The 26,157-nt window shown below is 42.1% G+C and overlaps 2 protein-coding genes and 1 long non-coding RNA gene across 3 annotated transcripts; 1 reads left to right on the top strand and 2 right to left on the bottom strand.

Annotated features, from left to right (window-relative positions):
• Positions 1 to 1,365: 1,365 nt before the first annotated feature.
• Positions 1,366 to 11,989, top strand: LOC134302779 (interferon-induced very large GTPase 1-like). The gene is made up of 3 exons (XM_062987988.1): positions 1,366 to 2,290; positions 3,874 to 3,929; positions 5,618 to 11,989. The coding sequence occupies exons 1-3, from the start codon at positions 1,366 to 1,368 to the stop codon at positions 10,466 to 10,468; spliced, it is 5,832 nt and encodes a 1,943-aa protein (XP_062844058.1). The 3' UTR covers positions 10,469 to 11,989.
• A 1,900-nt stretch (positions 11,990 to 13,889) lies between these two features.
• Positions 13,890 to 21,319, bottom strand: LOC134302771 (serine/threonine-protein kinase PRP4 homolog). The gene is made up of 20 exons (XM_062987976.1): positions 21,072 to 21,319; positions 20,770 to 20,821; positions 19,733 to 19,830; positions 19,071 to 19,509; positions 18,471 to 18,878; positions 18,088 to 18,280; positions 17,859 to 17,939; positions 17,670 to 17,759; positions 17,347 to 17,517; positions 17,069 to 17,158; positions 16,890 to 16,943; positions 16,695 to 16,789; positions 16,532 to 16,582; positions 15,666 to 16,038; positions 15,404 to 15,580; positions 15,203 to 15,315; positions 15,048 to 15,079; positions 14,601 to 14,829; positions 14,329 to 14,436; positions 13,890 to 14,220 (listed from the first exon to the last, which is right to left on the bottom strand). The coding sequence occupies exons 1-16, from the start codon at positions 21,296 to 21,298 to the stop codon at positions 15,209 to 15,211; spliced, it is 2,706 nt and encodes a 901-aa protein (XP_062844046.1). The 5' UTR covers positions 21,299 to 21,319; the 3' UTR covers positions 13,890 to 14,220; positions 14,329 to 14,436; positions 14,601 to 14,829; positions 15,048 to 15,079; positions 15,203 to 15,208.
• LOC134336270 (uncharacterized) lies at positions 17,476 to 17,923 on the bottom strand. Its single transcript, XR_010015707.1, has 3 exons — positions 17,859 to 17,923; positions 17,670 to 17,759; positions 17,476 to 17,517 (listed from the first exon to the last, which is right to left on the bottom strand). It is a non-coding gene; the product is annotated as an uncharacterized LOC134336270 (long non-coding RNA).
• Positions 21,320 to 26,157: the final 4,838 nt, after the last annotated feature.

The following is a 26,157-nucleotide window of genomic DNA, read 5'->3' as shown; positions in this document are numbered from 1 at the left end:
TCATTACACATCAGTTCATCAGGTCAAGTTTAATATCAAACACAGTCATGGACAATTAGTGTCTCTAATTCACCTCACTTGCACGTCTTTGGACTGTGGGAGGAAACCGGAGCTCCCGGAGGAAACCCACGCAGACACTGGAGAACATGCAAACTCCACACAGAAAGGAACCCAGGACCACCTTACTGTGATGTTTGTTTGTTTATTAGGATTTTAACTTCATGTTTTGCACTCTTTGGTTACATTCATGCAGGGCAGGCGCAATGCAAGCAAAATCATTTGTTTTTCACCTCAAATCCCAAAATTTAAAAGGTTTCAGTTTTCATTTTTGTTTCAAGATTAAAAATCAAATAACAAACAAACAGAAATTGAAAAACGGGTTGTATTTTAATTTTCTGAAATTACATTTACATTTTCAGCATTTAGCGGACGCTTTTATCCAACTTACAGTATACTGTCTAAGCAACTGAGGGTTAAGGGCCTTGCTCAAGGGCCCAACAGCAGCAACCTGGTAGTGTTTGAACCAGCAACCTTCTGCTTACTAGTCCAGTACCTTAAACATTATGGGGAAGAGATTTCTGTACTGGACGTTGTTCACCGCCATGGTCATGTTAGTTTATACTGGATGATCGCCTGATGCCCGAGACGTCATTTATTTATTTATCTTGTAATATGGTATTTCTTGTTCTTGGCCAATAAACATCCAAACATGAAAGAGAGAAAGAAAGAAGTTGCATGAACGAACTCTGCAGTAAGAAGCAAACAACAATCAAATATATTTCAAAAAGTTATAAAAACTGTAGAAGAAGCAGATATGAAATCTAAATTTAATTCCATTAAAAATGTCAGTTATCCTCACATTACGTCTCTTTATTACATCTCTTGAATAAAGAGCTGATATTTGGGCCGCTCAGGTGGCGCAGCGGTAAAACACGCTAGCACACCAGAGCTGAGATCTTGAATACATCGTATCGAACGATTGGCTGTTGTTCACAGGGTGGGATGAGCTGGACCAGGGTTCCTCATAACTGATACAATTACAACCTCTGCTGGCTGATTGAGGAATAATGCATTGATCAGGGTGTGGCACTCTGTACACAAGGCTGATCCGCACATGAACACGCCTCGTGCAGGTGAAAAGATGCAGTCGGTACTGATCATGTGTTGGAGTCAGTTGCGAAGCTCTTCGGTCAACGGTGGAGGGTTGTATCCTAAAAGTGAGGCGTAACGCAACCAGGGTGATAAATGTTCATATGATCTTTTTTTCAGGTTCATGAAGTCTGAAAGAAAAACGAGGTCACCATCCAGGCTGAAATGAACCTTCATGAACAGTTATAGAAAGTGGACAGTGATCAGTTGCGAGACATGGCACAAGCACTTTCATCAGATGGACATAAAGACACGACAAGTGCGATGTCTGAAGAATCCAACATGAGTGACCCTAAACCACTACAAGATAATCTCACTGAGATGATCAACGTTGGTGAAGGACCTGAAGGCACAACCAGTATAGCTTCCAGAGACACAGACATGGAACCATTTCAAATGAGTCCAAAAAGGACTAAAGTAACATCTGAATCAAGCCAAGCTGAAGGCCACATAGAAGGTCCTGACAGAGCTGTTCAAGCATTTCAAGAAGATGGCAAAGCAGAAATGCACCCAACGGGATCTGAACCATTATCTCCTCTAACTGTGGTGCTTTTTGGAAAAACGACCGCTATCAAATTTGGAAGTGAAAATGTGCTGCTGGGACCCGACCACGTTCATCCAACACAGGTGAATTTCCCTTTAAAAGCAATAGTATCAGGACGCCACTTGTCAGTAATCGACATGATGGACTTGCATGAGAATGCGCTGTACCTGGACCCTGTGGAGCACATCACTGGAGGGTTAGTCCGTGAAAACAACATTCATTCTTTCATCCTGGTTCTGGAACTAGACAATATAACCGAGTCCGATAAGCTGAAGATAAACTGGCTGCAAGGACAATTCGGAGAAGATGTGCTGCCCTACGTGATGGTTCTCTTCACGTACGACAGAGAGGAGGAGGAGGGCGACAGCATCATAGACGACCTGATGAAGGACTCATTCATAGAGCAGATTACAGAGAAGTGTGGAGGCAGGTACTGCACATGCAGCAAGAGCATGAGCAACCAGGTAGAGATGAAAACACTGCTGGAGAAGATCGAACTCATGGTCCAGGAGAACACCGAGCCCTGCTACACTGCTGAGATGTACAACGCAGCCTTAACGCTCAGAAATGACGTTGACAGCAAGAGGCAGCTAGATGGTAGGTGGTCATTTTCTTTCATGAGTCTTAGAGTCCTAGAGTCTGAGTCAAGTCACGAGTCTTTAGGCTAGTCTTAATCAAGTCACGAGTCTTTAGGCTAGAGTCCGAGTCAAGTCACGAGTCAATATAATCTACACAAAACATATATTGGAAATGTAGCGTAGAAATAAAGAAATAATCTGTAAGTTCAGATAAAAACAACAACAGATTAGCGAGTGTATTTAGCCGTTTTACTTCGTGTCTTTACTTTCCTCCTCATTGTGTAAATGAATGTAATTTCTGTAACAAGAAGGTTCCAGTTAAAAGCTTCAACTGATACGTTTTGTTTTCATTACAGAACAAAAGCGCTCAATAAATCACGGCACAGCGGCCAAAATCCAAAACACAGCAAAAACAATCATAACCGCTGCTTACCTTAGCTTCTGTTCTTCCAGATGCTATTACATTTATAAGCGTGCGTCCCATTAGGAATAGAATCCGTTATTTTGTAAATGTGCTTATAATTAAAAACCTCCAAACTTTTCCGGGTAGTGAAGTAAAACAGGAAGTCGTTAGAAAGCCGATTCATTACCACGTCATCTGTGTGACGCAAACTGAATAAACGCAAACAGCATTTCTTACTAACAATTACAATCCGAAGCTCTGATTGGTTCAGAAAGCGGTTCTTACAATCATTAGCGCCGATTCTGTAGGAGCGTTCCATTCACCCCAGCTGTTCCTGTGAAGTGCACTACGTAGGGTATTCCACCATTTTAAGTGAGATTCCAATCCAAAGGGAACGAAAATGTTTAAATGAAGTGAACTTCAGACTGTGTAGGGAGTAGGGAGCGACGCTTCATCACTACACCGGAAGCTGCTGGAACATTTACACATTGCGTTGCGGGTATATATATATATAATTGTGAGACGTAACTAATGTTAACACATGCTGCTGACACTAGGGACTCTTGTTGTTTATGAGTCATTTTTTTGCGAGTCGTGAGTCGAGTCTGAGTCATTTGAAATGAGTCATTGTTTGTGACTCAGTCCCCATCTCTACCCTAGCCTGCTTCAAGGTTCTCTTCAAGTGATGTTTAGAGTCGACAAGTCTGGCAGTAATTATACCCTGATGTGGCTAAATCAGCCAGTTAACCAAATTAACCAGAAATTGGGTTCATTTCTGGTTAAATTTGGTTAACTGGATGATTTAGTAGCTAATTACTTTTCCTCATGGGGCCAGGTAGGGCCAAAATGCATTTTTCTTTAAATGCATAACAAAACCCATAATTTAAAATTAATTTTGAAGTGTTGTATATTGGGTTTAGATTTGGGTTTTACCAGGGACGGTGGTAGCCTAGTGGGTAGAGCGTTGGGCTATCAACTAAAAGGTTGAGAGTGCGAATCCCAGCTCTGCCATGCAGCCATTGTTGGGTCCTTGAGCAAGGCCCTTAATCCTCTCTGCTCCAGGGATGTTGTACGATGGCTGACCCTGAGCTCTGACCCCGGCTTCCACACTGTCTGTATATGTATATATGACAAATAAAGGCGTTTATTTCTATTTTCGATTATATATAATTAATGTAGTTTATTTTGTTCTATTTTAGCCCGTGTCAAGACGATGACTCCAAAAGAGAATTCAGAACCAGATGAAAACAAAAAGGTATGTTCTTTGTACATTTAGATTTTCTGCATTTTAGACACTATTATCCACAACAGTCTAAGAACACAAATCTGCTGAAACCCTGTTAGAACATTTTTTAAGAAAATAAGAAATGAATAAGAGCATTAGTAAGTGAGTACATATCAGCTTAAGTGATTAGTTAAGAGGCGATGAAGATTTTTATTCGTCTTTTGAAGACGTTGAGAGACTCAGATGTTCGGACAGACAGAGCAAGCTCGTTCCACCACTTGGGTGCCAGAACAGAAAAGAGCCTTGATGCTGATGCTCGTCTTCCTTGAGTCCTGGGTGAGGGATCAAGTCGAGTGAGACCGGTAGCTCGGAGGTTAACTGGTACAGAGTGGGGTTTGATTAGACCTCAGAGGTAGCTTGGGGCTGGTCCATTTTTGGCTTTGTAGGCGAGCATCAGTGTTTTAAACTGAATGCGTGCAGCTACAGGAAGCCAGTGAAGAGAACGCAGCAGTGGGGTGATGTGGCAGTGTTTAGGTTGGTTGATGATTTTGGATGAGTTAAATGGGTTTAATAGTGGACATGGAAACTCCTGCCAGGAGGGAGTTGCTGTAGTCCAACCGTGAGATTACAAGTGATTGGACCAGAATCTGGGTAGCTTCCATGGAGAGAAATAGACGAATCTTCCTGATGTTGTAGAGGAGGAACCGGCACGATCTTGTCTTGTTGGCTACATGAGGAGAGAAGGTCAGCTGGGTATCCAGGACAACAACAAGGCTTCTTACATTATCAGATGGTTTAATCTGGGAGTCATCAAGAGAGATGACTAGGTCCTGGGTTGGAGATTGATCTCCAGGAGTAAGTAACAGCTCTGTCTTGCTGGGATTGAGTTTTAGATGATGAGCTGACATCCATAGTGAGATGTCTCACAGACGATGCGATGCGAGCTGAGACTTGTGTGTCTTGTGTGTATGATATACAACCGTTTGAGCCTCTCTGTCTTAACTGCCTACCAGGTAGGCTTAACTGTATTATTATGGGACGGCTGTGTGCCATCAACTGCATGACCAATGGTTGTAGTGGATAAGCGTTGTTGGCTGTAATGTTGAACCATTCGTCCTACATCTCCTGTTAGCTCGGAGCCCAGGATGTTGGGACTGGGTATGAAGTGCAAATTGGTAAGACTACATAAAGTCTACATTAAGGTCTGTAGGCCCTGGCCAACACTCACCACTGAAGGCAGAGAGAGTTTGTGTTTTTTATACCAGTTTTTAGGGCCCTCAGAAAGTATCGGCCAACTTAATATCCCAATATCAGATGCTGCCTTAAAAACTACATCTTTTATAGGGATGTTCAAACAACAGAAAGCCTGAGTAAATAAATCTGTTTTCAATCTAGACTTGAACATTGAGACGTGTCCAAGTCCCAGACAGAGGGAGGAAGATTATTCCAAAGGGGTGGAGCTTTGTAGGAAAATGCTCCTCCACCAGCCGTGATCTTTTTAATTCTAGGAACTATAAGTAACCCTGAACCTTGTAAACCAAGTGAACGTGCTGGGTTGTAGTGATCAATAAGTTCACTCAGATACTGTGGAGCCAGACCAAGTTATTTTGTAATTAATGCGGAAAGAACTATTAAAAACATGAATAGATGACTTTAGCTGTTAAACTGTTTAAATGTAAAGATGGTTATATGTAGATACAATTCTGTTTCCTATACAGAGTCAGGAACCAGAGTGGGGAATACCAGGATGTGGAAAACCTCAACGTGAAAGAGAAGAGAAGAAAGCAAAGATTCAACAACTCTTCCGCAGACTAAACCTTGGTGCCCAAAACACACTGACCTCAGACTTACTTACAATAAGAACATCCTCAGTGAAGACCCATAAGCCGGTCGCAGAAAAAGACTTGGTTTATTCCTTCCTGGAAAAGCTGCTCATGATGGACTACAAAGCACGATGCATCACGTTTCAATCAGAAAGCCCTGAGACCAAAACTCAACCCAATACAAGAGCTTCAAAAGATATATGTTCTGCCCTTTTTAAAAAGAAGGCTGGGAATAGTTCGTCATCAGAGCAGTCTCAGATTCATCCCATGGACATTCAGATGGCCGCTTTTCATAGTTCAGACAACTTTCTCCGACAGTTAATGGTAACCAAGCTTTCACAATGCCAGTACGCTGTTCCACTAATCATACCAAACCCTTTCACTGGGGAAATTGAACTTCCACTGTGGGCGCTTCGGCAAATCAAAAAAAGCTGGATGTCAGTAGATGGTACTGGAAAGACCACAAGCAAATGCAAACCAATGTTTGAAGTGGAAACTCCAATGGTGGCGTTCCTCAGACTGGGTTCTTTGTCATCGTCCAAGTCACAGTTGATGAACAACCTGATCAATAAACGACATGATACGTTCTTTCACAGGAACTGCCTCCGGAGCAGTAAAACCCGGCTTCTGATGGATGGAGTTGTTGAAATCGCCTGGTATTGCCCTTCTGGAGGATCTGATTGGCTTAATGACTGCACTGCCTTCTGCAATCTTCATGGAGATGCTGGAAACCACAGCGTCCAACGTGAAATGCTGACACAAATGGCCACAGTAAACGTTGTACTTCTGTCCACCCTGGGAGAGGATGACGGTAATCGCAAGACAATTGAGAAACTTTCCGAATCCCCGAAGCCTCTCATTTTTCTTCTCACTGACAGCGACTCAGATGTAGAGGAACTGTGGGAAGGAAAGTACAGTATCGGTTTGAAAGGCAGAAGTCAGTCTGATGTGGCTGAGGAATTAAAACTAATTCTTCACAAATGCTGCACACATGATTCACAGTCTGAAATTAAAACTTTTAAACTTGAGGACGTCGCCAAGCTTACAGATATAGTCGTGGATGAGGAGAATGAAGAATGTCAGAAAGCGAAGAATAAAGCAAACCAGACACTGAGCCTCCTGAACCAAGAAAAACTGACCACCATCAAAGAGAAGCACTTGCCGTGTCAGGGAAAGCTGTGGCACGATTGGTGTCAGAAGAACAAAAATCTCTACCACTTAATAGGACACCCAGAGGAACACAAAACCACCATAAAGCAGCAAATGACTCAAATCCGTAGCCAGCAACATGAACTCGCTTTCAGTCCTTTAATAAAGATGTTTTCTGATCATCTGAGGGTGCTAGAAGAAAACGAAAGACAGTACTTCCTGAAGTGGCTTGGAATCGTTCTGGACAGCTTGACGTCGGATCAAGTGTCTGCACTTCTTCATGCATATGATGAACAGTGGTCCATGGTCTCGAAGCAGAAACAAGCTAAATCACCAGTGCTTGATGAAGACCAAGCTAAACTGGAGGAAATCTCCAAAGACCTGAATGCTGTAACCTTTGGTGTGGAACATCTGCTTAGAGAAATGGGTCAGATTTATGAATCATTTAAATCCACACAAAGCACTAAAGGAACGGCCGAACACGACGAGGCATTTTGCTCCCTCCCTCGGATAGCTGCAGAGATCATGCTGTCCGGATACCCGCTGGAGCTGATGGATGGTGATGCCGGCCATGTTCCTCTGATCTGGGTTCCAGCAGTTATAGATGAACTCATAAAGAAAGTGGGAGACAAGAGAGTCTTTGTGTTGTCAGTTCTGGGAATCCAGAGCTCTGGGAAGTCCACCATGCTGAACGCCATGTTCGGTCTCCAGTTTGCAGTCAGTGCTGGAAGGTGCACCCGAGGAGCCTTCATGCAGCTGGTCAGAGTATCAGACGAAATGGATGGAGGGCAGCAGTTTGACTATATTCTAGTCGTTGACACTGAAGGTCTCCGAGCTTTAGAGCTGGACGGAAAGACGACCCTACGTCACGATAACGAACTCGCTACATTTGTTGTAGGACTTGGAAACCTAACACTCATCAACATCTTCGGCGAGAACCCTGCTGATATGCAGGACATCCTTCAGATTGTTGTTCAGGCCTTTCTAAGGATGAAGAAGGTCAGACTGAGTCCCAGCTGCATGTTCGTGCATCAGAATGTTGGAGACATCAGTGCAGGGGAGAAAACCATGGAAGGGAGAAGGCGCTTGCAGGAGAAACTAGACGAGATGACCAAGCTCGCTGCTAAAGAAGAAGAATGTGATGCAGAGTGCTTTAGCGACATCATTGCGTTTGATGTAAAGAAGGATGTCGGGTACTTTGCACAACTCTGGGAGGGGAATCCACCAATGGCACCACCAAACCCCAAATACAGCGAAAACGTTCACGAAATGAAACAAATGATCCTCTCAAAGATCTCCACAAATCGTGGGATGACACTGTCAGAGTTCAAGCTGAGTATCAAGGATTTATGGAAGGCACTTCTGAACGAGAACTTTGTGTTCAGCTTCAGGAACACTCTAGAGATCGCTGTCTACAGGAGACTAGAACACGAATACAGTAAGTGGACCTGGAGCCTGAGGAGCGCCATGCTAGCAGTCGAGAACAAACTGTACAACAGAGTCAGCAATGAAGCGTCTTTGAGGATCGATGAAAGGCACCTCGCGGAGCAGATCAAAGACACGAAGGAGGAAGTCGATCGGGCCGTCGGTCGTTTCTTCAGCAACGACGGCGATAAAGAAATTCTAATCCAGTGGCGAGAGAGGTTCCAGAGAAAAATCAAGGATCTCTACAGTGAGCTGGTGGAACGAACGAAAGAGAAGCTGGATCACGTCTGTAGACAGAAAGTCGCGAGAGAAAGGCTAGACGTGGAGAAGAAAAACTACGAGAATAAGCTCTTCAACCTGAGCAAGGAACTCGCCTGCGGTTTAAAGAACAATGACACTGATGAAGATGCTCTCAAGAGTGGATTCGATGACGTGTGGTCCAAATGGGTCACTGAGCTAAACCAGGATGCCCCTTCTGTCGTGGAAATTGACGTCATGGGAGATGTGACGAAGATTCTGTCTGAAACCTACGAGCTGGCACTTGTGTGTGAGCGGCAGAATCTGGGAGACTACTGCAGACTGGATGTTCTGGGAAACTATTCAGACTACGTCATCTTTAAAAAGCTTTTAGGGCAACATGAAGCAGACGAGCCTCCAACAGAGGATGAAAAGAAGAAATCTGGTATGTTTAATCAGACTCGCAGATTTATTACCAACGCAGGCAGAACCCTTTATTCAGCGGTGGTTAAGAGGCATGAACAGACAGACAGCGTTCCTGTAACAGAGATGCTCTCATTCGGGGATAATGACCAGCTAAGAGCTCTTGTAAAAGAGACCTGCCAACAGACTGACAAAGAAGTTCAGAGAATGTCCAGCGAAGGGCTCGGATATAATCACAGCTACATTCAACAAATCATTCAATCGGTCAAAACAAGCGTAGGTGCTCATGAAACGAAGACGCCTAAATATCTCCTGAAGAAGGAATTCACTGTGGATCTGTGTCTACACGCTTGTAGCTCTGCTGGTGAGGGATTCTCCGAGATACACAAAGAATTCAAGGAGGCCAATGATATCAGGATGTACCTGGAGAAACAGAAGCCTCAATACTTCAACATCTTCAAGAACTTGTGTAGTGGTGCTACTTCAACTACAGTGTTCGGTACATTCATTGTGGATAAGCTTGAACCTTCTATCCTACAGACTGCTTATGATAAAACCGCCCTCGATGTGACTGAGAAAATGAAACGTAACGTTCCAGCGTTTCGTGGTAACAGATCGAATCTGGAGAAGCACATTCTGACATCACTAGCACTGGAGGAAAACTTTGAGGACTACATAGCTTACCTTCACAAACCCAAGGAATACTTTGCTAGTTTCATTACAAAGGAAGTCGACAAGTATCTTTTAGAGGAAAAAACTACAGACGTTCTGGAAACTCTCAAGAGTAACATCAGGTCCACAACAAAGTTTGTCATAGACTCTGTCAAAAAAGTCACTGAAGAAGCCAATAACCGTAATGGAGACGTCAACACGTGGCTGCAGCTTTTATCCACAGAGCTAAAGGATGAACTTCAGTTTAAAGAAGAATCGTATCCTGAACAGAAAGAAATCACAGACCTTCATTTTCTTCAGGATGTCGTGAATAAACATCTGGCTGCTGTCAGGTCAAAGTTAAGTGCCGACTTTCAGCAAGGCTCCGACCTCAGACTGGAAATGTTCAGAAAGAAACCGAACGAGGCCATGATTGAGCACCTTTGTCAGTGCTGCTGGGCACAGTGTCCATTCTGCAGTGCCATCTGCACCAACACATTAGAAGGTCATTCTGGAGATCATGATGTCCGTTTCCATCGTAACTGTGGAATCAATGGGTGGTCGTTTATGTTTAAAAATAATCTGGGACTTGAATTCTGCACGACCGCTGTTTCAAGTGATAATTTAAATTTTCGTACAGAAGATAAAGTGTTCAAGTATAAAGATTACAGAAAAGCAGGTGGAGAATATGACAAGTGGAACATTTGCCGTGATGACTCGGAGATGCCGTACTGGAAGTGGTTCGTTTGTACGTTTCAGGAGAACCTGGAAAAGCATTTCAAGAAAAAATTCACTGGGATTCCTCAAGAATGGAAGAACTGCACCAGAGATAGAGCTATCGAGAGCTTAAGTGAGCTGTGATGGATGATCACGATAATTCATGATTCAATAGTATGTTCACCACGTCCTCTCCAGTAACATCTACAGACCCGGTCACAACAATTATCTCACCTTACCTTCACAACCACATCATCAGTATCTACAAGCAGCACCACCATGCCACCAACAACCTTATCTGCACCATTAACAACCATAGCAATTTCAACAACTACCACAGGGACCACAACCACGTCCCCATCATCACTCACTAGCACCACAATGCCACTTTATTTCCAATGTATTTTGTCAATATTAAAATATTCAGCTTTAATGCTTGCAACACACTCAGAAAGGTTGGGACAGGGGCGTGTTTTTTTTCCCCACTAAACTTTATTGACCGTGTGGAAATTAAGAATAATAATTGTTGCAGTTTTGCAAGTCAAATTTTTTACCATTCTTGCTTGATAAGAGACTTCAGCTAATCAATCGACTGTGGACACCCTCGTCTAATCCTCTTCTACATGATGCTCGATTGTGTTTGCACCACGGACCGTTTTCATATAAGATATAATTTCACGGATCGACGGGTCGAGAGGATTTAATATAGAATAACTGTAGAATGGAAAATCGATGTGAATCCTGAGCTTTTTCGCTGCATCGAGACGCTGCTCCCACCTAGTGGTGATTGCGGACAATAACACCCAAAGAGTATTAAAAATGTAATTGCTCTGGTAGCAATCTCTAATTATTTATTCTATTCTATTCTATTGTATGTGTGCGGCCCGGTAATAAATGACCCATGGCCTGGTGGTTGGGGACTTCTGCAGTAAATGTTTACAACAGGAGACTGGACTGGACTGAAGGCAGGCCTCTATACAGCCTCAGTGTTGGAGCGTATGCAGAATGAGGCTTACATTGTCTTGCTAAAACAACCATGGACTTCACAGGGGGGGAAAAATGAGCCATCATTGCTTGTAATGACTTGCCGTTTGGTTGGTGCTCCTTTTATACCCAACATGACACCCTGATCTGTGTGGCAGTTATCAGATTCTAGGTGTTTATATTGATATTGTGTTTATTATTATAGTATTATAGTTAGCCAATGTCAGAAATTGGGTTTGTAGTCATTTAGTTAATGATTAATCAGGTTTATTAATCATACAGCTAATTCTTGATTGCTGTTGAAGTTTTATGTAGACTTGTTGTGTAGTTACTAAGGTAAGCTGTTAAGGATATTAATGCACAGAATTGAAATGAAGGAAATTATGGCTGGTAATTGTAATTGTAATGTGTAAAACAGTAATAAGTAATGTTTTACTATGCCTATGTGGATATGATGGTAAATGGTGTCCCTGTTAGTATTCATGTGTGTGGCTGACTACAATATAGAATTGGGGGACCCATGAAATTTCAATTAACCTATGCACTTGTTGTGTAAACTACACTTGTCCTAAGACAAAATGTAAATGTAGTCGTAGAAAAAGTTGGTTTATTATTAAAATGACCAAATAATGCATTTTTCTCCTGCCCCATCTTTTCAGATCAAATAAAAGAGTTAAAATATTGGTGGTGTGGTTTTGTTGATAAATGCATCTTGTGATCGTTAGGACAATTAGTTTAATCATCAACATATTTGAAATAATACAAATTATCCACTGTTGTCCCACAACATCCACGCATCCCTCTTACCGAAACCTATCGAGCATGGCAAAGGAAGGGAAAAACAGAGTCACGCGACACAGAGAAAGCGACATTATCAGGTCCTTTGCTAACAACATGAGAGGAGCTTTTATCAGCTCCACTTACCATATAGAAGCACTTTGTAGTTCTACAATTACTGACTGTAGTCCATCTGTTTCTCTACATGCTTTTTTAACCTGCTTTCATGCTGTTCTTCAATGGTAAGGACCCCCACAGGACCACCACAGAGCAGGTATTATTTAGGTGGTGGATCATTCTCAGCACTGCAGTGACACTGACATGGTGGTGGTGTGTTACTTAACAGGTAAAATTTTCAATAATTAGAGGGGAAATCACTTAATAATAACCATCATTAGTAAGCCATTCATATTGATTTATTTACTGGATTTCCATCCTTAAATAAGTTGCTACCATGTAATCAGAAATGACAGTATTTATATGGTGTAGTTAATGGCTAGCAATTTTCAATTTTTTGAAAAAAGGAAAGCTGCCAAAGCAAAAGTAAACAGGGAGTCAAAAAGCTACAACGGTAAAGTACGCTAGCACACCAGAGTTGGGGTTTCGAATACATCATATCGAATCTCAGCTCTGCCTTTCCGACTGGGCTGAGCGGCTGCATGAACAACGATTGGCCTGTTGTTCAGATGGGCGGGATCAAAGCCGGATATGGGTCTCTCTCTGTCAGAATGGTGCGATTACGACCCCTGCTGGCTGATTAGAGGCGCCTGGACAGAGATAAGGAGGGAGTGCTCTTAGGGTGTGTCCCTCCGTACACAACGCTAGGTGGCACAACACTCGTCAATGTGTGGGTGATACGATGCATACGGCTGCTGCTCACGTGTCGGAGGGGGCGTGGGTTAGCTTCGATCTCCTTGGTCAGAGCAGAGATCAGCATAGTAGATAACAGGATTACAAACATGCTGAAACCCTCTTAGAACAAAAGTTTAGGTAGAAGATTTGATTTTGATCATTAGTACAGAGGATTGGTCGGTGCATGGTGGTTCTCAACTGCTTATTAATCTTCTTATAAAGATGGTGAGAGACTGATGTTCAAACAAACACTTCTAACACATTTATAAGTGACTAATAAAGGTGTTTTACTTAAAATAAGCAAACTAATCTTACACACAAAGTGCCTCACGTGACAAATGAACAGAGAAAAATTAGATATTGCCTAGGTTGACTATTTAAATAAGCTAAGCTTTGGTTTGATTTAGTTTAATTGTTTACAGGTGGTGCTGGACCCACCACGAATCTAACATAAATGAATAAGAATGAAAAATGATTATATGGTTTTAATTTCACTATGATGTTTCAGCTGGTTTACCATGTTGTAATAGTTGAAGTTTGGAGCTCTGTAGTGATCGACTCTGCAGACCCGCTCTGTCATTTTACGTGGTAACACTTGGTGGCTGAGTCGCTGTCGTTCCCAATCGCTTCCACTTTGTTATAATAGCACTGACAGTCGACTGTGGAATATTTAGTAGTGAGGAAATTTCACCACTGGACTTGTTGTACAGGTGGCATCACAGTACCACGCTGGAATTCACTGAGCTCCTGAGAGCGACCCGTTCTTTCACCAATGTGTGTAGAAGCAGTCTGCATGCCCAGGTGCTCGGTTTTATACACCTGTGGCCATGGAAGTGATTGGAACACCTGAATTCAGTGACTTGGATGGGGGAGTGAATACTTTTGGCAGTATCGTGTATCTAAATCTCTGCATCAATTATTTATAAAAGTGAGTAAAATAAAAACACACAAATAAAAGCCCAGTTTTATTAAACACATTAAATGATCATTACAGTCCAGCCGGGGAAACGAATCTCCTGGTTGTATTAAGGTTCAGGTGATGCAGCGCTGCAGTCACATCATCTTATAAAACGTCTTGATTTAAAGTAGAAGAATTTAGATTCATTCTGATCTCAGTTTTTAGGTCCTGGAGAAAAATAGTGACTTAAAACATAATGATTCCTTCACCGCGCTTCACAGTTTTAAAGACATTTTATTGGTTTAGTTTCAGCTCTCGTCTCATAAACCAGACGGAGAAGGTGGAAGTGTCTTCAGGACTGGACAGGACAGACGAGGTTGTTGACCTGTAGATAGCAGGAACACAAAATAATAAACTGACAGTTAAATAACAATTAAAATCAAAGTCCAATAAAAATGTGTTAAACGTGAGCAGAATTCATTTCCAGACTCACTGTAGATCGTTGTGGCGGCTCAGTGACGGTTTAGGGCTGTGTTCCGTTTCCTGCCTGGTATCAAGGTGCCCAAATCCGGTTGCTTCTGCCAGTAGGTTAGACTCGTTTCTATAAGACAATAACCCAAAGCATATACCCAAATCCATCATTAGTGGTGAATCCATGTTTTAGGAAGAAGAGTTTAGTCTCCAGATTGGAAGCATGTTTGAAATGAGGTGATGATTATTATTGTGAGATTAATTCTTTATTAAGCTACTTTCTCCAGCGCTCACCTTTCTGATCTGGCATGGTGGTACACTGATGGTGCACTGATGGTACACTGATGGTACTGTGATGGTACACTGATGGTACTGTGATGGTGCACTGATGGTACACTGATGGTGCACTGATTACAATGATGGTACTGTGGTGGTGCACTGATGGTACTGAGGAATTGAGGTGATCTGAACCTCAGCTGGAATTCTCTGGATCTGGTTCTTGTAGCAGACCTGTGCTGTGGTGCTGTAAATAATGAGGTCAGATGAATTTCCATCATGTGTTAATGAGATATCAGGATAATAATCAGGATAATAAAGATCTAATGGGTGAAATGGATGAAACTGGATTATTCAGTCGACTGACTCGTCAAGCCGATCCACAAAATATCGCTGATCTCCACCAGTCCTGCTGAGTTTCTCCAACATTACATGGAAGCAAACATCAGACCCTGATATGCTCACCTATGATCTGTCTGCTAAATCTCTACAGCTGCCTGTAGAATAAACACACAGATTAATAATTAATAATTAATCACAACACACGTGATCTGAGCTACATGCTAACACAGTCTCTCAGCTAAATCCATTGAGGTCTGTTCCTATCTGTTCGGACTGACCTGGACTTAGTTCTTGAGGCTCTCTGGAAACCAGTGGTGCTCCAGGATCTTCTCGAGGCTGGGCCGCTTCTTTGGACTTTTACTCAGGCAGGTCCTGATGAGATGACGGCAGGCTGTGGGTGCAGTAATGGGTTCAGATCAGAATCCTGATGGAAACTGTGTGTACACGGGTCTAAATGTGAACGTCCTGCATCTTCTTACCCTCAGACACACCAGGTTTGAACTTCAGGCGTCCAGCAATGATCTCCCTCTCGTTCCAGAAGGGCAGCTCTCCACACACTAAACCGAACAGTAAGATCCCCAGACTCCAGACTGTTGCAGGGCAGCCATGATACCTACCTCGCTTGATCCATTCAGGTGGAGCGTATAACATGGTGCCTGAGTAAAAGTGAGAGAGGTCAGTGAGGGTCACACACAGCTTTCATCTGTGTCTCATAACTGCTGACCTCTGAGGTACAATTACCTGAAAATCTCCTGTAGGGGCTCGACTTGAGCAGGTCCCCACACCCAAAATCGATGAGCTTCACTTCTAATCTGTCCAAAGACACCAGCAGGTTCTCCTCCTTGATGTCTCGGTGAAGAACCCCGCGATCCTGGCAGTGACGTGCAGCGAGAACCACCTGCCGCATGATGATCTGAGCCAGAGGTTCAGGAAGGGCGTGGTCTCTGCGGTACTCGAAGAGGTCCACGCAGAGGGCGGGTCGCTCCAGGATCAGGACGTAACACTCGGGAGTGTCGAACCATTCCAGAAGCTCTAGGACGTGGTCACAGCGAGGTGGCCTGGACGCCATCAGCATTAACGCCACCTCTTTTGGGAGGCTCTTCTTCTCTCCAGGCTAAAATAGAAGCAGACGTGGTTAGTGTGGGATTGGAACCAATAGTCAACAGACCTAGTGGCATGATAGACAGATAGACAGATAGACAGACAGACAGACAGACAGACAGACAGACAGACAGACAGACAGACAGACAGACAGACAGATAGATGTATTGTGGGCAGTTGTAGCCTAGTGGTTAAGGTTTTGAACTAATAATCGAAAGGTCGCTGGTTCAAGCCCCATCACTGCCACGTTGCCACTGTTGGGCCCTTAAGCAAGGCCCCTAACCCTCAACAGCTCAGACTGTATACTGTCACAGTACTGTAAGTCACTTTGGATAAAAGCTTCTGCTAAATGCTGATAATGTAAATGTAATCTGTATCTGGATCCTGACTCAGTATGGTGTGTTAGTTAATGTTAGAAAGTTTATGGACACCTAGTTTTGCTCTATATTTGTTTTTTTTATCTGGATGATGCTGGAGTATTTCACAAGTGTAAAAATGTTCCTTACGATGGTGATGAATTCGTCGTAGGTCGTCTTCAGGACGAACTTTATAGCGACCTGTTAAACACGCAGAACAAAGTGAATAAAATCATAAAGGAATATTACGAAGCAGCTTGTGATGATGAACGCTGCTTGTGTGGCGCTGAGCAGAGCCGAGTAAATATTTCACCTCTTGTCCATCAGTCCTCCGGAGTCCTGCGTAGACCGAACCACAGCCGCCTTTCCCCAGGAGCTCCCCCATTCTGTACCGTCTATGAAAGTCCTCTGTAAAACAGGGCGTGTTTTTAATCTGATATAAAGTCTACTTTTCTCAGTTATTAATGCAGCAGTAGAGAAGATGTGAGGCTGGACAGGCTGGACAGACCTTTAGAAGGAGAGCTGCTCCTCTGGACTGAAGTTCTGCTCTTATCAGCAGCTACTGTTTACACAAACGTCATTAAATCACTGTTAGTAACTGATCTCCAACAGGTCAGATGTAGAACAACTGTATAGAACACGTGTGCCAAACTCGAGGCCCGTGAGCTTAAAAGACGTCTGGCTGACCTGTGTGGATGGAGTAGCTGGAGAACGTGCTGGTGCTCAGTCCCTCCTCCAGGCTTTCTCCGATATGTGGCGTCCGCCTGACAATCTCGACTTAAAAGAGGTATTTTGTGTTAGTGTTATCACTTTACATCTTACACACAATCACAGAGTAAATCTTTATTAGAAATGAGTTCTACATCAAACCTGAACTGGATCCTTCACTCAAAACTTTAATCTGTTACATTAATATTTCATTCTGAATAAAAACGCTTGTAGTGGTCGCGCTGTATCGTACTCACCACTGTGCAGTAGAGACGCATCGGAGAAGGAATCGTACTCGGCAGCAGGTTCGAGTACAATCTCACCAGCACTAGAGAAGATTCGTTCTATAAAAGCTGTGAATCTGTTCAGAACTTTAGAAGGAGAGCTGCTCCTCCTCTGGACTGAAGTTTTGCTCTTATCACCAGCTACTGTTTACACAAACGTCATTAAATCACTGTTAGTAACTGATCTCCAACACGTCAGATGTAGAACAACTGTATAAAACACGTGTGTCAAACTCAAATCCGGCCGCCACGTCATGTTATGTGTCCCGCGTGAGCTTAAAAGACGTCTGGCTGACCTGTGTGGATGGAGTAGCTGGAGAACGTGCTCAGTTCCTCCTCCAGGCTTTCTCTGATATGTGGCGTCCGTCCGACTCCGACGATCTCGACTTAAAAGAGGTATTCTGTGTTAGTGTTATCACTTTACATCTTACACACAATCACAGAGTAAATCTTTATTAGAAATGAGTTCTACGTTTCGTACTCACCACTGCGCAGTAGAGACGCATCCGAGAAGGAATCGTACTCGGCAGCAGGTTCCAGTACAATCTCACCAGGACTCATCTCAGCTGTACAGAGGCAGGGTCAGAAGTGGACGGTCAGGGGTACGAGGTTTAGGGTGGAGCAGGAATTAATCAGAAAGAGGAAGAAAGGTGGAACAGATGATTACACAATAGAAGCATTCTCGTTAGAGCCCGACCGGGGTCTCGAACCCACCTGAGGATCCAGAGACTGATTTTAGACGTAGTGAGTCTCTCTCAGCGTGTTCAGATCCTCGAGATTCAGAGCTGCTGAATCCTTCCTGCTTTGCTGTTAGATCCACCACCTTGTTTAACTGGGATGTGATGGAAATGGACTTCAGAGTTTCACCGGACGATGGTGATGAGAACGACGGCTTCCTGTACGGCTCCTGTCGAACACACGATACAGACGAGGTGCACTAAGATATTATTATTATTATTATTATTATTATTATTTTATTATTATTATTATTTTATTATTATTTTTACAGCTAAAAAATCCATCGACGTCACTAAATGAACAAACGAGATGAAATGACGTGTTTAGAAGGTTTTAATTATGGGACAGCATTTTCTTACATTTATTTCCCTTTTAGTTCTGATCCGGGCCGCTCTTTTGTTATCACCGGTTTTAGTCATGATGTTCTGAGTGGTTCTGATCTGGGCGTCTCCTCTGTCATTGTCAGGTTTAATGACGATGTTCTGAATCATTCTGATCCCGGCATCTTTTCTGTTATCACCGGTTTTAGTTTTGATGTTCTGTGTGGTTCTGATCCCGGCGTCTCTTCTGTTATCACCGGTTTTAGTTTCAATGTTCTGTGTGGTTCTGATCCGGGCCGCTCTTCTGTTATCACCGGTTTTAGTGACGATGTTCTGTGTGGTTCTGATCCCGGCGTCTCTTCTGTTATCACCAGTTTTAGTGACGATGTTCTGTGTGGTTCTGATCCCGGCGTCTCTTCTGTTATCACCGGTTTTAGTGACGATGTTCTGTGTGGTTCTGATCCCGGCGTCTCTTCTGTTATCACCGGTTTTAGTTTCAGTGTTCTGTGTGGTTCTGATCCCGGCGTCTCTTCTGTTATCACCGGTTTTAGTGACGATGTTCTGTGTGGTTCTGATCCCGGCGTCTCTTCTGTTATCACCGGTTTTAGTTTCAGTGTTCTGTGTGGTTCTGATCCCGGCGTCTCTTCTGTTATCACCGGTTTTAGTGACGATGTTCTGTGTGGTTCTGATCCCGGCGTCTCTTCTGTTATCACCGGTTTTAGTTTCAATGTTCTGGATGGTTCTGATCCCGGCGTCTCCTCTGTTATCACCAGTTTTAGTGATGATGTTCTGAGTTGTTCTGATCCCGGCGTCTCTTCTGTTATCACCGGTTTTAGTTTCAATGTTCTGTGTGGTTCTGATCCCGGCGTCTCTTCTGTTATCACCGGTTTTAGTTTCAATGTTCTGTGTGGTTCTGATCCGGGCCTCTTTTCTGTTATCACCGGTTTTAACGACGATGTTCTGAGTGGTTCTGATCCCGACGTCTCTTCTGTTATCGGCAGGTTTAACAACGATGTTCTGAATGGTTCTGATCCAGGCTGCTCTTCTCTCCTCTGACTCAGCCTGTAATACACATTTCCTACACACACACACACACACACACACACACACACACACACACACACACACACACACACACACACACACACACACACACACACACACACACACACACACACACACACACACACACACACACACACACACACACACACACACACACACACACACATAAACATGTACACAGCACGTGCTTAAAGAATTAAAATGAATGTTCATGGCTGATGGTGAACTCGACTCACCTTGTAGGTGAAACCACCTTAAAGCAGAAACGGCGTCCGATGCTCTTATAATGTTCAGCCATGCACAGACGTAGATCCTGCATCACCACAGTGGGGGTCTGCTGGGGGGCAAATAGTTTATCAAACATCTTTACCTTAAAATAAAATACCAGTTTATATCAAAGCACAAGCAAAACGACTCAAACTTTAGCAAACGAGTCCTTACACGTGATTCTTTTTATACAGTTTGAGTCATTTCTCCTTTTTTATTTATTTATTTATTTATTAATTAGGATTTTAACGTCATGTTTTACACTTTGGTTCCATTAATGACAGAAACGGTAGTTACTCGATACAGCCACTGTGCCGCCCCCTTTTTTATATACACAGCAATACCTTGTAACTCAACGTTTCCCTTAAACTCAACATGTTCAGTTTTTTTATTTTTTTTTTATATTTTGACGTCTCATGTGAATGCGCCGGTGCTGAAGGGAATACGGTATTCCAACATCAATCATCTCCAGCATTAGGAAGCATCAGGAAACAATAAAGAAGTAAAACTAAAGTGCAGCTTTTACTGTATTTGTATTGATGTTTAACTGTTAGTAATTGTATTTCAGTGTGTTTATATTAGATTTGTGTTATTTTCAGTGTTTAAGTGTCAAAAACAACCTCATTATTTTACATGAGACTAAAATATCTGCAGCTCCACGGGACCACGGACGCATTAACAGGTTCCCCAAACATCCTTATGGGGAAAAATACCTCGAAACTCAACGTCTTTAAAACTCAACACCACTCCCAGAACCAGTTGACGTTGAGTTTCAATGTACCGCTGTATATACAGTATATATTCATGGTTTACACCACGCTGCTTATTTTAAATACAACCCCTAATATTTCAGCTGCCAGTGCTTCCATCATTAGATTCACTCCTGCTGGATCATTTGAACTGGAATCAGCAGCGTAAACCACAATTACTCCTGACAAGCAGCTGAAAAAGCTGAAGTTTACTGCAGATAAAACATTTGATTTGATATAGAGGACACGTGACTGACCTCAAACTTCTTCTGGTACATGAGCTGGTTGTTTTGGATCAGGAACCAGCGCCTGAAGAACAGAAATAATAGAAATAAAACAAGTGCATGATACTGTAATTAGATTTATTCTTGTAAATAATAGAATAATGTAATAACAGATCAGATTGAGATCATGGTGTGTTTCTGATTGAACACGACATCGATCAGTCTGAGTCGGTACAGTTGTAGGAAATATGTAGGACGTGATCACTGTGATGATTAGAGGTGATTCATTAGTACTTAAATGATTGATCATCTGCTCTCTCTCTCTCTCTACAGACCTGTTCCATGTTTTGAAGACGTTACTGCCTCTCTTGTACAAATATCCCTCCATAACGATCTGCTTCTTGGCCTCCACGCCGCCCTTCGATTCGGCCTCTCCGGCACAGACGTCCTGGAAGGGCTGAGGATGAACTCGATTGTGCGGCCAGCGCCGACACGGGATACCCAGAAAGCACTGCACTGGGGCGGGACGGTGGGTAGCACATCTCTTCTGTTCAGGAGCCATGATGAGAGTGATGTGCACACACTGAAGGTTCAACTCAACTGAGCTCTCGTTCCATAAGCGCTCACTGTTAGAACCCTCGGTGACATCAGAGTGATGATGTCACAATGGCACAAGGAGGCAGAGGGCTGAGGTGGAACGGTGTACCTCTATATGACCAAATATGGGCGTGTCTGAACCTTATCGTCTGTTTATTTATCATTATGTTATTAAAATGGTTTTAACCCCCCCCCCCCCACACACACACACACAGTTTATTATAAATATAAGTGTTTATTATTTGTTTTATCTGAGCCGTTAGTGATCATCACTGTAACCTCACCTCAGGTGTATAAAGAAGCTGAAAGCCAGGCTGAAGTAACACTACAGGTACAAATGTACTCTGATAGAAGTAAAAGTCGCCTTTTGGAAGATTACTTGAGTAAAAGTCTTAAAGTATCTGATGTTTAATGTACTTCAGTATCAAAAGTAATTTTCTGATATTAAAAGTACTTAAATATTAAAAGTAGAAGTAAAAGTAATTGCTGTTAATAAAAATGTAAGCGGTCAGAATTTTAAAAAAATATGAAGCCTGTAAAGCACCTTAACAATGGAGCCGACCCCAAACCTCCAGAAAAACCAGCTCTTCACATCATAGGAATTTATAAAACAAAATACATTTTCTTCCCTCTGAACATGATTTGTGCCAATTTACCTCATTTTTACCTCATTACTCACCCTAAACTGCCCCCGTCCCAACATTTTTGCATTGTGTTGTAGGCCTGAAATGCATGTGTATGTATGTTAAGAGTTCAAATAAAGTGGAAGACAAAGCATTAAATATCTGTAGATATTGGGACAGTATAGAAAATGCAAATAAAAAAAAACACATTCAAGTCGTAGCTATACGCCCAAAACCTCTAACCACAGAATTCATCTGAAGCAAAACTGAAGAGGGTTTAACAGAGCGGGCGGAGCTTTTAACCCTTTAATGGTCTGATTTAGTTTGAGTCTCTAAATACTTGGTTTAAAATAAGCTGTATTTAAATCATCTAGTTTGGCTCGTTTCTCCTCCCTGATTGACGTGTTAAACTCAGAACTATTGACAGATGACAGATGATGTTATTTGAAGAAAACACCAAACTAAGTAAAGCAAATGGCCGGTGACTCCACCCCCCCCACTACACAGCTTCTCCAGTCTGCTCCCATCAGGAAGGAGACCGCGGAGTCTCCGAGCCAAGACCAGCCGACTGAGGGACAGCACCATCCACCAGCCTTTCAGGATCCTCAACTCTCTTTCTGTTCTGCCCCCATTCCCCCTTCTGCCCCCTGTGTCCATCTCACAAACCTACCCCCCCCCCCAAATAAATAAAAAAAAACCCTACATCCCCAGTACCTATTCAATGCACACATCATTTTACATTATCTATAATTGCACTGGTTTGGTTTAACACAAAGACTTCTGAATCTGCATCGTCACGTTAAATGTCGAGGTTTTTAATATTGGGATTTTTATTTTTTAATTGTTAATTACTTTAAGTGTTATATATGCTATATAAATATTAAGTGTGTTATGAAGGGAGAAACAGGACCCAGGATGCAGAGATTAAAATAAATGATTTTATTGAAATAACAGAAAATAATAAACAGGGTGCCGTTGACCACTGGAATAGTAAAACACAAAACAACATAACCAGGGCAAACCCAGCTGAGCCGCGAACCCCGATCGCCTCGCGCTCAGCACTACTGGGAAGAAGCCGATCTGTAGAGCACAAGAGAAAACCGAACTCACGTGTTTGAGGTTCAGGGAATCAGATTGGCGTCTTCACCACCGCTGGGAAGGAGCCAATCTGTGAATAAAAAGGAAAAAGGCCAACTTAAATTAAATTAAATGGAACCGAACCGAACCGAACCGAACCGAACCGAACCGAACCGAACCGAACCGAACCGAACAAAAGGCATGACAGACAACCTGTGGCTGCACAGTACCTGTTTAAATAAGCAGGCACAGCTGCAGGTTGTCAGCCTTAATTAGAAGGCCTCTAATTTAAGGCCTTATATAGTTCCAGTGACTCTGTAATTCCTGCGACGCTGGAAACCAGAGGTAAGTTCACCCGGCACTGCAGGAACCCTTACAAAGTGGTTTTTACTTGAAGTTTTATTTATATTAAGTGTTTTTTATATTAAGTGCTATTTACTTTAATAGTTGTACTGATGGTTTAGCTGGTTTATCATGTTGTAATAGTTGTATTGATGGTTTAGCTGGTTTATCATGTTGTAATAATTGTACTGAAGGTTTAGCTGGTTTATCATGTTGTAATAGTTGTACTGATGGTTTAGCTGGTTTATCATGTTGTAATAGTTGTACTGATGGTTTAGCTGGTTTATCATGTTGTAATAGTTGTACTGATGGTTTAGCTGGTTTATCATGTTGTAATAATTGTACTGAAGGTTTAGCTGGTTTATCATGTTGTAATAGTTGTACTGATGGTTTAGCTGGTTTATCATGTTGTAATAGTTGTACTGATGGTTTAGCTGGTTTATCATGTTGTAATAGTTGTACTGATGGTTTAGCTGGTTTATCATGTTGTAATAGTTGTACTGATGGTTTAGCTGGTTTATCATGTTGTAATAGTTGTACTGATGGTTTAGCTGGTTTATCATGTTGTAATAGTTGTACTGATGGTTTAGCTGGTTTATCATGTTGTAATAGTTGTACTGATGGTTTAGCTGGTTTATCATGTTGTAATAGTTGTACTGATGGTTTAGCTGGTTTATCATGTTGTAATAGTTGTAGTGATGGTTTAGCTGGTTTATCATGTTGTAATAGTTGTACTGAAGGTTTAGCTGGTTCATCATGTTGTAATAGTTGTATTGATGGTTTAGCTGGTTTATCATGTTGTAATAGTTGTACTGAAGGTTTAGCTGGTTCATCATGTTGTAATAGTTGTATTGATGGTTTAGCTGATTAGTCAGTATGACCAGTTTAGATCAGCATGAATTCAAAAGCCCTCTAATAGCAGTTACATTCAGCCACTACAGTCATCTTGTATAGTTTATAATTAACCAGGGTTTAATCTCCAGTTTGTTACAGAATGAAGCACATTGTGTAAAATTAAATAAATAACTAAAAGTGATGTGTACTCAGACTGAGGTCCAGTAGGGGCGGTAATGAACCTGAACGATTCATTCAAGCATGAAGACGGAGACGCAACGACAGCTGGTGTCGTACGTGAATCATCTGTAAATACAACATTTATTTATTTATTTATTATACTTGAATTAATAATTACATTCTAATTAGCAATAAAGCTGTGAGGATTTGACTAGCGTTAATTCTCTAACACACAAAGTGCTCGCTTTTAGACTCGCCTTAGTACTGACCAACCGATTCATTTAAACCGATTCAGAAAAATGAATCAATTGATCAGAACCGATTCCGAGTTTTCTGAAATCGAGTTTCTTCACTATTTTATGGTATTTTATGGTAGTTTTAACTGTAGTTAGATGATCTGAAACATGTAAGTGTTCAATAGTAGGATAAATTAGGTAGGAGAATGCTTAAGTTAATACTGGTAACTTACGACCTGCATGCAGTTCAAAATGTTCAGCTTCATTTACAGCAGACACTTCCAGTACTGTGATAGTATATTGTCTGAGCAATTGAGGCTTAAGGGCCTTACTTAAGGGCCCAGCTTTTCGATAACTAGTCCAGTACCTTGACCACTAGGCTACAACTACAGTTTTCTTTAATGACAGGCCTGATCTTGACGTTTCTAATGATTCAGTCAAAAAAATGCTGCTCATGAGGTCCTGAAAGCTGTAAAGTAATGTAAATAAAAGTAAAAGTCTCGGTCCTGATGGCACTGCAGGTGGTATTTTTATATTATGTTTTATCTGTATGTTGTCACTCCACCTTCTATCACATGTTCCTCTCTTCTACACTGGGTTTTACAGTGGGACATGTCCTCTCACCTCTTTTACTTGTGTTATACATGTACAGTATGTGTTGGTAGTACTTTTTCAGTCCTTACATCCTTCTTTGTCTGTAGCTATGAGTCACTTGGCAGTGGGTCGGTGAAGTGTGCATTAGAATTGCAGGTACAAATTTAAATTTAAATGATTCAGCTTATCTTTACAAGGTCGGGACTTTACCGAGTGCCCGGTAAATTTTGGCTCATCCTAGTTACCCCTTGTTGAAAGAGGTTCCAAGTTTTCAGTGTCTGGCTGCAGATCCAGAATTCCAGATTTGGAGTTATGTTTAGGATGAAGGTGTTTTGTGTGTAAATGTGTAAATATGAGGAGTGAATTTATTGTGTTGCTGCTGTATCACCTGAATTTCCCCTTAAAGAGAAATAAGATGCCTCTGTCTATTTATCTACAGTATTAGATGTTTGATAATGCAATCGGCAGACGTACAAGTCACTCCTGTGGATCTACAAAAGAAAGGATTTGTGAAGAAAGCAATACAAGCAGAAAATTATGATTTGTTCTGTAAGTAAATATGGATCTGTATGGTCTTTTCCACCAGACAGTGAGGTACAGTACAGTGAGGTACAGTACAGTGTGGTTAGTACTGGAGTCACTAATCAGTGGGAATAATAGGAGAAAGTGGATGATGGATTGGAACCTGTGCTGCTTCACTCCAGCTTTTGATCTTACTAGGATTTATTTATGATTGGAAAACTAAACCCACAAACTTACATTTCATTCAGTTGTTGAAATTCCTCTTTACATTTTGATGAAATTTCAGGTGAAGGATCCTTAATTCCGGTGGAACACGTCACCTCTGCGGATCACCTGAAGAGTGAAGGTTTCCAGATGAAGCCTGTAAAAAAGAAGGAAGTTGAAGATGAACTCAGTAAGACATTTTTATATTATGA

This window comes from Trichomycterus rosablanca, chromosome 2, assembly GCF_030014385.1.
Source record: "Trichomycterus rosablanca isolate fTriRos1 chromosome 2, fTriRos1.hap1, whole genome shotgun sequence".
NCBI classification, from domain to species: domain Eukaryota; kingdom Metazoa; phylum Chordata; class Actinopteri; order Siluriformes; family Trichomycteridae; genus Trichomycterus; species Trichomycterus rosablanca.
The sequence above is the reverse complement of the archived record's forward strand: the minus strand, read 5'-3'. Positions and strand labels throughout refer to the sequence as shown.